This window comes from Protopterus annectens, chromosome 5.part0, assembly GCF_019279795.1.
Source record: "Protopterus annectens isolate FY-2018-M chromosome 5.part0, PAN1.0, whole genome shotgun sequence".
In the NCBI taxonomy this organism is placed as follows: Eukaryota; Metazoa; Chordata; order Ceratodontiformes; family Protopteridae; genus Protopterus; species Protopterus annectens.
The window spans coordinates 1,175,488,804-1,175,501,569 of record NC_056735.1 but is presented as its reverse complement, the minus strand read 5'-3'; the positions used below and the strand labels follow the sequence as shown (position 1 = coordinate 1,175,501,569).

General features: G+C 38.1%; 1 protein-coding gene across 1 annotated transcript in view; it reads right to left on the bottom strand.

The window, feature by feature from the left end:
* Positions 1–3,630: 3,630 nt before the first annotated feature.
* Positions 3,631–12,766, bottom strand: part of TRPC1 (transient receptor potential cation channel subfamily C member 1) — a 983,394-nt gene continuing 974,258 nt past the window's right edge. Inside the window, exon 13 of the mRNA XM_044071022.1 lies at positions 3,631–4,169. Coding sequence (XP_043926957.1) covers positions 3,942–4,169 — 228 coding nt within the window. The 3' untranslated portion in view covers positions 3,631–3,941. The remainder of the gene's footprint in view (positions 4,170–12,766) is intronic.

The following is a 12,766-nucleotide window of genomic DNA, read 5'->3' as shown; positions in this document are numbered from 1 at the left end:
AGAAATTCCAGTCAGCAGTCAAACCACTGATTCAGGAGTAACAATTCAGTTTTGATCGAGGCTGTGGATCAGTAGGCTAGCTCTTTATCTTACATAGCTGTGAGAGGAGTTTGTGGGAGTTTACTTATCCTTTCCACAGTTATCTTTTTCTCCCAACTTCCCCCATGATCATCAAGCCCTATCCCCCTATGATCATCAAGCACTATCCCCTATCTGTTTTATTGATCCATTCATTCCTCTGGGGGTAAGGGTGTAGTGAAGTGAACTGAGTGTGTGAACTGTTATTCACATAATAGGGAATCAGGCCCCCCTCCTAAGTTCTCCCACTAGTGGCTTGTGACTGCCAAAGCTGCCACCTGACAGGGGATGCAAGTACACTACCACATGTGCCAGCCCCCTCATACGTGGTGCATTGCTGTGCAGCTTGGGCTCAGTAGACTCATTGATGCAGATGGTACGCCTACACTCTTGGAGATGTCCTCGGTGAGGACCACTGAACCACTTCTCTTCCCCCAGAATGGGCAAAACAGCATCAGCCACTCACTTACAGCACCCCTGTCTGGTCCCTCTATTGGCCATGCTGCTGATTGAATAGAGGTCACCTGAGCCCTTGTCAAGGCTTTATCCCTCAATGTCATTGGTCTAGGTAGTCCACAGGTGTTTTGTGGCCTTGAAACGGTTTACATTAGTACAGAATATAATGCCCGTTGTAATTTGCATTCATTCAAACACATTTTGAGCTAGAAAGATCCCAGGGATGCCTAAGTTGTCACCTCTCATGTTAACAATTTTCTTGGACAGGATATTGAAATGCAGACAGGACTAGCTATTTATGGTTCTTTTATTGTGTTCTTTGAAACACATCTGACTATGACCTCCAACACACTGCCAAGTGTGAAGTAGCTAGTATGACACTCAGCATCTCCAAGTCTAATATTGAGGTACTCTTCTAAAAAATGGTTTGCCATTTTCAAGAGGGGGAGGAGACAGATGCTATTTGAAAAATACTTTTAAGTGGAATACATGGATTTAGGTGGACTGGCTGAGGAATCCATCAGGAATAGCTGAACATTGTTATATGACTCCTGTTTTAGTCACATACTTTGTTGACATTGCAGAACTTGAGGGATAAGAACACTTCCACTTCCTCCAACATTCTGCAATCTCACAGCTACTCTATTTAGAGAACTGGAGGGTGGGTTGTATGTGAGCTTGCCCACTAAAAATATTTTTCTTGTGTTTTTTATTTATAAAAATCAACATTGTCATTGTGTATGTTATTTTTATGACTTTTTTCCTGGTGCAATGTAACTCCTTCAATGAGTTTCTGCAAATCTGTTTTCAGTTCAGTTAGTAACTATGAATCTGTTTATATACCTTGGGGCCAATTTTTGAGTGAAAGTAAAGGAGATCATGGGACTGACAAGTCGACTGAAATAGCAGCTGCCATACTGCAGGTGCTCACCTGATCTGCAGTGATAAAATGATAGGTGAGTCCTTGGACAACACTCAGGTAATCGATTATTGTAGGTTAAAATCCTACCCTATGGCTATAAGCTGTAGATAAGGATAAAAGGAACTGGGTTGGTTATATAAAGAAAGAAAATAAAGTTTCTCTGTATGGTTGTTGACCTTACCCTCTATAACATGGAGCTAGTGCTCCAGGAAACACCCAGATTAAACCCTTGGCTCCTTCAGCTTGAGAAGAGCCAACATCAGTGGGTTAAGTATTTTAAGGATGTGTCTGGATGGCTCCAGCTGGAACTGTTATAGGTATGCCCACTGGGAAGAGGGTATAGGAAAGATTCAGGATACAATGGAAAGACTTTACCTATATTAGTGGGCCGAAGAATGCTTGGGAATCCTCACAGACTAAGAATGTTTGGAGATCCCCAAGAAGAGCTTGAATCTGTGGCTGGGAAAAGTCATAGCTGGTCTACACAACTTAATCTCCTTCCATTGTGACCATCATCAGGGGAAATGGAAGGAAAGTGCAATTAAAACAACAGATTCAATTACCATGTCTTGTTTCTCTTTAATAGCAGCAATGTTTAGTTTACCATGTTCATGTCTTCTTTTGGGTAGTGATATTAACTTATTGTGGTTCTTTTTGCTTGAGAATTAAGTCACGTTCAGAGCCTTACCAATCATTGCAATTCCTTTAATAAGATACTACCCAGCATTACTTTTGTCCTGCGGCGAACATGTGACTATTAAACTACCATTCATTTGCCCTATTACCCTGCTTGTTCCCTGTGGAGAGACAGCCCTAGAGCCAGTTCTTTCCCTCTGGGATTGGAATCAAACACAGGGAGTCATATTTTCAAATATGGAGATTTTTCTATTTAAACTCTTCTCTCCATGCATGTCCAGTTAGTGTTTCTGGGGTTGGCCATTTAATGGATATACTGTGGGACTATTACACTCTTCCGCAAGTGAATGAAGCCTGTAAACAGATCCTCCCCTACACACACACACACACACACACACACACACGCACACACGCACACACGCACACATGCACACACACACACACACGCACACACACACACACACACACACACACACACACACACACACACACACACACACACACACACACACACACACACACACACACACACACCTTGGAGTAAATGCCTGGATAAGTTCTCCAAATTCTACTGAGGAATTCATATAAAATGCATGTTCCCAAACACGTCTTTCCCCCTCCCCAGAAGAGGTGAGCAGGCACACTCCTTCACTGTGTTTCGCCCACAGTCAGCTCTTCCATTGCTGGTGGTGGTAGCTGAACCCTGTTCACCTAGGTCACAGTCAGGTACTATGGGCATCTTATACTGTATTCTTAGTAGACAGTTAGCAAACAATCTCACAAATAGATTTACAGAAAATACTGGCAGGCATATCACAAAAGTCCTGCCTGCAAAAGCTAATGTGATGTAACATCCTGCCTGAAAAAACAAATGCAATGTAGCCACAAAAAAAAATCTAATATACATTTCTAGAAGTAACAGAATGCAACCATGCAAAAATGTTATGTACTGGTAGTAAGACTTATTTACTTCAATTCTTACTGAAAGCAAGCAGTCAGATATCTTTTATAATTTTTTATTTGAATAAGACCTGTAAGATTAAGTACAGTGTAAATACAAAAAGGTCAGCCTGTTCCAAGTGTGATTTCAAAAGAAAAAGGTAAGCTGCCCAACTTGACAACTGGAGCCAGTGACTATGCTATGATTTAAATGAGCATGTCACGGGTCCACAGAATGGATAGAGAAGTAAAATGTACAGTGCATGCACAACACAACGCTGTTACTGGATTCTTCTGGTTTGCTAGGGTATGATATGCAGTTCCATAATTTTTGATACCATGCAGTTTTGAACAGTATCCATCAATTAAGTATGGCTACAATAGTGAAGTGGAGGGTTCAAATCTTTTTCTGTTGCTTTTTTCTAACTAAAATATGTTTGACAGTAAATGTCCCATGATTAATTCTTTGGGCTTTACTAAACTTTAAATATGATTACCTGTAACAAAACAATGAAAACATTAGCAAGAATGTGAACGCACATGCAAACTCACACAGACACACACACACACACACACACACACACACACACACACACACACACACACACACACACACACACACACACACACACACACACACACACACGCACACACATACATATATATGCACACAATGTAGGCCTTTGTGCATGTTGCTAACCATTTTTACAACCAGTAACATTTTTAAAAAAAACAGAAATGTGTGTTTCCATTTTCTCTCTCTCCCCTTCCTTCTCTTTCTTGTTCTTCCCCTTTCTCCCTTTATAAATATAAATATATATTGTCTCTATAATTTAAGTCAACAAGCATAAAATCTTTTTACAAATTGCATGGAAATGTTTGCATGTCTTTGATTTTGTCATTTGATTGCTTAGTTTCTTGGATAAAACATGGCATATCTGGATGTTCGGAAGCCAAGCAAATCCCTCATTTCATTGCGGAATTTGGACAGATCCTGCCGCAGTTCATTGAGGTTTTCAACAGTGGCCTGATCTGTGCTCTGCATCTTCTGCCTCATGGAGGTTAAATAGCGGTGTACCAAACAACACATCACCTTCTGGTAATTCTCACTTCGCTTCTGCTTCAGGCTCTTCCACTCCTAGATGCAAAAGACAAGAAGTAAAAAAATAAACAAATGAATAAATACAATGTAATACATAGCCAGACTCGCATGAGTTTTAAGATAGTGGATGCCAGACTCAGAACTGCCACTTCTACTTGCTTCATATTACCGAAATCGACCAAGAGGTACTTTATGCTTGTATGCTATATCTTGTATTCTGTACTAGTAAACAGTATGTATGACGTGATTGTTTTCCATACATTCATTTTTAATTCTGACCCTCCCTCTTCATAACCTGAATCATGCCAAATGAGCCTAGATGGATCAGTCTCTTTTTCTGTTTTCCAAACTTAAACTGTTTATCTGCTATCCTTCAGTCTAGACATACTGTAAAAAAAAAAGAATCACTACTTACTCTACTTTTAAAATATAGCATCACATTTCATACTCACTCACTTTCTGGCAGGTAAGGTTTTTGCTTTCTGTTTTTGTTATTCTTATATAAATATTGGAAATGTATGGCCACTTACCCTTCAGATCAGCTAGTTTTTAATGAGTTCCAAATATAATAGATTTTTTTGTGCATCACAGGTACCATCATTTTGGTTTTGGCAATATCCCTTTCAGAGCTAAATTAGGCCAATGACTAACCAACCTGGTTAAGAGGAGTCATCACTTTATACAAATTATTATTTAGGTTTTTCTGAGCTGACAATAGCACAGCAGGTCCAATGCAGTTTGTCAATGCTTACTGTAAGTCCCTGAATGAAAAGAGAGAAGAGGAGGAGACAAAGTACGGAGCCCAAAAAATGTTATTCAATGGTTCTATGTAGGGTTATAAATGGGCAATAATGATCTGTAAGATTCTGTCCTTAACATAACTGCTGAATTATTGAAGCTCCATTTTCATGATACCATACAAGCAAAACAGCAGCAAGAGAATTCTGAACCATGGGCAGAGCACCCTTTTGGTACTCCACAGCCAAAGCTTAAAAAAAGGTTTGACAGCATGCAACATGTCAGTAGATGATTTCTGAAATGTCCATCAAAACTTTATTGGGCAATCCTTAAAACTGGCACCTAAAGCAGGTACCCATTTGTCCCATTCTTCCTACCACACTGCATAGAACTGAAGTTGAATAAATAAGCAATTTATGATAGTTGCAGAATGAAAAGCTTGTATAAGATCAAAAACTATGATGGCACGTCAATCGAAGGCCCTAAGCAGGTTTTGGTTAGGGAGAGTAGTGCTTATACAGGTACTATTGTTTTTCTTAAAGCCATGTTGCTGATATTACAAGAACTCAAACATGGGCTTAAAAAGCTTCAGGCAGTTCTTATTGAAAATAATTGCTTTTGAGTACTTCCTGAAACTTAAAATTGTACCTAAATGCTTGTGCTTTTTTAAACTGCCTAATGGAGTGACCAATGAATCTCCATTTTATCAAGAACTGGTCACCTTTTTAACAATGCAGGGCTATAGTTTCTACAACTCTTAATTCAGAACTATACATCTATTCTGGACAAAGTTAAAGTACGCTTGGGAAAAATGACCGCCAAGAGAAGGAACTACTTGGAAGACACTCTGATGTAGCATCTGAACATGATAGTATTCTACTAGCAGTGAGCAAGTATGAGAAAATGACAATCAATCACAAATAAAAGAAAGTTGCAAGGGATATTACAGCCTATGAACACCGAATGGCATATCCTATAAGAAAAACATCTCAAGTTATGCCTCAGTTAGGTAATTTTGTTGGAAATTACAACAGCAAGACCAACAGTCCCTTTAGCGACTGCAAAGGCAGTTCAGTGACTGCGTCTTTAAATTCTGCACAGACTCCGACAGGAATTGATAACTGTACCACCACAGTTGCTGGAAGACTGACTGCAATGGATGATAGAAGTGCTTCTAACATACTTTATTCCACCAACGACTTCCCTGAGCTCCCTTTTAGTCCAGACTGTAGCACATCAGAAGAAAATGATTTTGGAAACCAAATAACTTCAAAAAACTGCAATGCAGGGAGGGGGAAAAGTCAAGTGCACTAGATCTGAAGCAGAAACCAAGGGAGGAAACGCTAGATTCACAATGCTCAATTTGTCTAGCTTTGAGCTAAATGATTTTCATTGACAGATACTAGTATATGGATTTAATTTCATACCTAGTCATAGGGCAAACGTTACTAAGACTATCTTAGAGTTAATAATTTTATACAAGAAAGCTTAATTAGTATATTTTAAAAGATGTTAACATAAAAAACATTAACATAAGCCTTCTGTTTCTAATCCTGTGTTACATCACACTATCAAAACTTTGGAAGACTTTTGTGAATGAGATATTAGACATTTTTTAATGAGAAAAAAATGTAAAGCCTTATTTTAGTTTAAATACACAAGAGAGCAAAGCTTTCAAACAATAGCAAGCACAAAAGGAATTAAGATTTATGAGGGTGGCACAGGGGATGGTTTGGTGGTTATGGATCTACAGACATACAATTCTAGTTTAGAAGAGATGCTAAAAAATTCTAAATAAATATGTTTCTCGTGGTGATGTTTTTAAAGAGCAACAAATTGCAACAAACACATTCAGGATTGCTTAAAATATTTTTTTAATGAATGGTGAAATGATTCCTAAATTATATAACTTCTTATCAGTGGAAACTCCTAAACTAGGCATTCTATTTGGTATACATAAGAGCCATAAAAACATCAACCCACCCTTTTGACCTATTGTGTCAGCCCCTGGGAGTAGAATTGAAGGGATATCCTTGTTTTTAGTCTCTATTTTGAACTCTTTCGTTTAACAGCTTCAATCATGTCTTAAGAGATTCTTGGGACTTCATAGACAGTATAAAAAGTTTTTCTGCTAAACATTCTTATTCCCCATATACGAATTATATGACAACTATTGATGTAGTGTCCCTTTTTACTACCACACCACAATTAGAAGGGGTCAAATATTTTAAAATGTCTTCAAACAAGTATACCAACATTGGCATCAGTCTACTGAATTTCTACTGTGCATTACTAGAAATACTGTTAGAAATCAACTTTTTTCTTTTTAATAAGAAGGTTTACCAGCAAACGAAGGGCATAGACATGGGGGCTACAGTAGCTTCTGCCTTTGCCAGATTAATATTGACTGGTAGGAATTAGAGGTATTACCCACCACCCAACAGTTTCTAATATATTTTTTTTATTGAAGGTTTGTGGAAGTCTTTCTCTTTATTATGCAGCATCACCCAGAAGCCTATCTGTCTTTTACTGAAGACATGAATGCTAGTTCTGATTTTTTATCCTTGTTATAGTTGAAAAAGGTTAAACAATACATTTTTAGATGTAGAACTTGGGTGGGGATCTTTATCTGAAAACTTTTACAGTAGTATTTTTCAGCAGAACACTTTTTCCATTAGCTACTTGCATCAGAAAAGCTACCACCCCACTTTTAGAAAGAACCGAATTTCTAGAGGAAAATACATTTGAACCTCTGGGGTGATTAGCAGGGACAATGATTTTGAGTCCAAAATAGATTTTATAACATGTCTCTTTATGGAGAGAGGATTTCCCCTTAAACTACTAAAAAAGATATCAGAAGAAGTTAAATAAGAAACAGCAACACAGTTTAGCCCTATTCGTATACAAGAGTTTAAAAAAAAACTCATAGGAAGAGCCAGCGAGAAATCTACTGACCAAAGTTTGGTCCCTAGATGTTGTCTAGATATGTCTATAAATAACCAACACATAAGGAAAATTATTCATAATAATTGGAAGAGTCTAGCAGGCAGCCATGATATATTGAATATAGTGGGTGATGGACCTCTTTTTGTTTACAAGAAGGGTTATAATATTAAGCAGTTACTGGAAAGTGATAGTACAAAAATAGTTCCTCCTGTCACACAGAAAAATGTAGGAACCTTCAAATGTAATGAATGCACAGCCTGCAGGTACATTTCTGAGGGGAGGTGTATAGTCTTACAACACTTCTCATATACTATTAAAGTCCCAGGTAGGTTCACCTACAATAATAAAGGTATTATTTATATAGCAATATACTCTGGGTGCCCAAGTTTCTATATAGGAATGACCACTTGGAGCCTTGGAAAAAGAATTAAGGAGCACCTCCATGCTATTAAGTCAAATGATAAAAATGCACTGTTTCAACATACTACAAAATGTAAAATTAAATTTTTCTTTTCGGTTCTACAGCTATTAATGCAGGACATGAGAGGGGGAATAATAAAGAACAGGTGGAAAGAAAAGAAACAGCTTGGCAGATAAGGTTGGCTGCAGATCAACAACCACCAGGTTTAAATTATATGAATAACATCACATGTTTTATTAAAGACAGAAGGCTAGCTATCCAGTAAAGGGTTAATTCTAACATGGTACTAATTGTTTCATTATACATTAATTATGCAAGGAATGTGATTGGTGTAAACAACTTCAAGTTATTATTTAACAATGTTTGTTACATTTTTGCTGTTTTATTTTCTGAACAAGTCATTCTGACAAAAGTGTTCATTAAACTTTTATTATGCTAATTCTTGGAGATGGTTCATATGTGCTTTTTCAGAGTTTTTGGTTCTTTGTGTCTAGTATTTTACACTGTAGCCTTGGGATTTCCTTTTCTCTGGTCTTATTGCTGTTCACTCTATAGCCCATAACAAGGAAGATTTTTTTGATAGTGGAAAAAGATGAGATATAGGACTAAATGATTATTCCCCATTTTAATTGTTTTGACATTTTCTTGAGATGGTAAACAAGGCCAGATTTGAAGGAGGTACAGATAATGTCTTAGGGGTACTGGAATTCAGGTATGGCAGCTCCTAAAAAATATAGCCCACTGACATAAAAATCCTGGTGGTCTGTATATAGGGATTTCCTGAAACTATTTGTTCAGAGAACATTTACAGGGAAAATATATGGACTCTGAAGTATTAAATATAAAGATAGATTTAAAGCCCTGATAATATATTCTGTGGCATGTAGATTAATAAGGGGAGATAGCATTTTATTGTACAGATGTCTGAATGGTGCAATAATAGTAGCAGTTTACTTCACAGAATTTTCTGATCGTAATATAGTGTAAGTGGTACAACAGGCAGCACTCTTGGCTTTGGTGCAGAAGGCTGAGAGTTCTATTCACATACAATGTAGATGGACTGCTGACACTACAGTGCTGCATAAGCTGGTACAGCACTCCTGAGTGTGTTGCCCTTCAGATCAGACAATAACTCAAGGTCCCATCTGCTTGCATTGGTGATAACTTAAGTGGATTTAAAAAATCCTATACTAATACCGAAAAGTGCTCTACTAAAACACAAACTCAGAGAAGTAGATGCCAAACAAGAGTTGCCAAACAAGAGTTGCCAACTGGCTTACTGACAGAACCCACATTGTAAAAGTAGCGGACTCCAAATCCAGCTCCAGACAAGTGACAAGTGGAGTACCTCACGGTTCAGTCCTGGGACCACTCTTGTTTGGCATCTACTTCTCTGAAGTACAGGCCAATACTAAGGGACTCTGGCTAACAAAGTTTGCAGATGACTGCAAACTGGGAGCCATTATTAAATCTTCAAATGACGTGGATACTCTACAAATGGGCCTTACAGAAACAGATGCTTGGTGCCAGAGCCATGAGCCTCAAGCTCAATGCCAAGAAATGTATAGTTATCCCCTTTGGGAAAAAACATGTACCCAAGAATTACCACATAGGTGGCAGTACACTAAACACTGAAAGTGTGATAAGACACTTAGGGACACAGGTGGACAGTGGTCTCACTTTCGATAACTACATTGCCACAACAGTCAGGAAATCCTTCTATGTGGCACACCTCATCACTAAGAGCTTTTCATCCAGAAAAAAGGAGGTCATTGTCCCACTGTACTCATCCCTCATTAGACCCATTATAGAATACAATGCCCCATTTGGTATGTACCTCTCAAGACACCTGGAACTACTGGAAAGGCTGCAGAAATACTTCACTAAAAGAATCACAGCCCTAAAACAGATGCCCCATGCTGACAGCCTTAAAAAACTCCAGCTATACTCTGTTGCATATCATCTATTCAGAGGCTATCTCTGCTTAACATACAAGGCCATGTCAAACCCAGAGCTGTTGGACATGCTACACTTAAAGAAATCCCAATCCCTCAGAGCCACATGCTTTGGGGATCTAAACCTTGTCATCACAATAAACAAAACATGCTGGAGGGCTAGGTTCCTGACCCAGAGACTCCCCAGACTCTGGAATAGACTGCCCATGCATGTCAAGCAGAGCGCCTCTTTGGCCCTCTTCAAAAGGAACCTTGACGATTGGATGGGAGAAAGTAAATTCACCCCGGGGATCACGTCAGACACCCTGCTAGACAGAGGTCCAGGAAGTAAATAGAGTGGGAAGAAATAGCCAGGGAATTGTTATGGCTAGGCTTGTATAGGCCCTAGGACCGATAGCCTAGCACCAACCTATGAACCTATGAAATGTCATAATGTTGAATTTTTAACTAGACCTATATAATTTTGCAGTTACTAAGCTAGTTTAACGCACACTTATAGTAGATGGAAAAGTACTGCATGGTTTCTTAGACACAGTGACCATGATTACATTAGATGGATTACACAATGTTTGTAAACTTAAAACCAATAGCAAACAAAAAAAATGAAGTAATGTGCATATATAGTGACAACGTAGCTCTAGTGCTTAAACTGACACACAATGTAATCATTGGGCAGATATTTCCCAATTCAAAGAGCAATAGAAAATGCATAAGGGGAAGGTGGTCAACGAGATACAATATCATAGCTACATAGGCCAAGAAAAGAAAAAAGTTGTGGAACTTAACATTTCCAAAGGAATCAACATTTGGCTCTGGGTAGAAGATAAACCTGGCACAGATTTTTACCAAAAGGATCCTGTAGTTAAAGTAGCAAAAGAGGTCAGTACAAACAATGATAAAGATGGGCATACAGTTAGGAAAACATGCATAGAAGTACAGGTGAAAACTGAGACAAAGGTAAGATTCTAGAGGTAGATTAAGCAGGTTAACTATTGAACTGGACAAAGTGGACACATTGTACTCCTGGCAGAAGAAAATTACTTTTGTGGGTCACCCTTTCTAGTGGATAAATTGGATTAAAAAGTAAAAAGTTGTACTTGTTTTTGTATGTGAAGAACCTACACTCTCCACTTTTGTCAGTTTACTGATGAAAGTAATAATGGCCTGGTTAACCTTCATATAAGCTACATTAAATTTAAAAAGAGGCACAGTGGGTAGGCGTTAATAGAGCTAGAAAAAATATTAAAGTAAATATAACAGGCAGAAGGGCAAATAAATGGGCAGAACCCCCACACACGTACACTTCATACCATACCTCTCAACCTCTTAGTGCAAGAAATCTGGACAAATCCTAACAAAATGGAGGGACAAAGGCCCACAAGTAGGGACAGATTTTAAATATTGTTCTTTTAAACTTATAAAGTTGCTAGAGTAACAGGGTTTGTGTTAACATACATTTTCTGAAGGATTTGAAGTCTGAAACTCAAACATATGTCATTATTTATTGACTTAAATCCTTAGATCATCCCAGTGATTTGCCAGAATACCACAACTTTTATGAGGAATAGACCAAAAACATGAGGCAAAAATCTGGACATTCTGTGAAAATCTGGACAGTTGAGAGGTATGCTTCATACCTGTACTCTGAGCTAAAAAAGTTACTTGCTCTACAGAGTGATCAAATAATGAGACCAGATAGTAACCAGTTATTAGTGCCAAAGCTTTTTAAAACACTCACAATGAAGTTACCACAAGCCACATTTTGAATGATCATTTAGGCATTAATAAGATAAAGGTCAGAATTTTAGTCAGATTTAGCTGTCATGGTACTAAGAAGGAAGCAGAATTTTGTTTTTGGTTTGGCTTGGATGCCAAATTATGATCCTAGCCCATGATTTAGGAACACAATTACATTTGAATGAATAGCAATGGACATTATAGATTCACATGAGAAGTCATGAAAGGGCCATGTGTACATATTGGTAATCACTGACCAGTCAACAAAATTTGCTGAGGCAGTTCCTTTATGAAGACTTATAAAGAGTTACTGTCAAGTCTAATATAAAGAATTAGTGTTATTCCCCAAGATATCATTATGGACCATGGTACCCCCGTTCATGTCTATATTATGGTCACTTCTCTACCACACATCCCAAGTGTTCTCTCCATCCAGATGCTTCATTCTGCAATAAGTGAACCAAGCACATAGTAAGTTTAACTACCGCTGCTGCAAAAGTTATCATATCCCACTACCTAAAGAACTTTCACAGCTGAATTTCACCTGCATTTGCAAAAGTTCACATGGAACAATACATTGAGTTAAATCTATTGAACCAAGCACATAGCAAGTCTGACTACTGCTGTTGCAAAAGTTATCATATCCCACTACCTAAATAACTTTCACAGCTGAATTTCACCTGCAGTTGCAAAACTTCACAAGGAACCATACACTGAGTTAAATCCATTAAATCAAACGCATAGTAAGTCTGACTAGTGCTGCTACAAAAGTTACCATATCCAACTATCTAAAGAACTTGCACAGATGAATTTCACCTGCAGCTGCTGTTAAATCA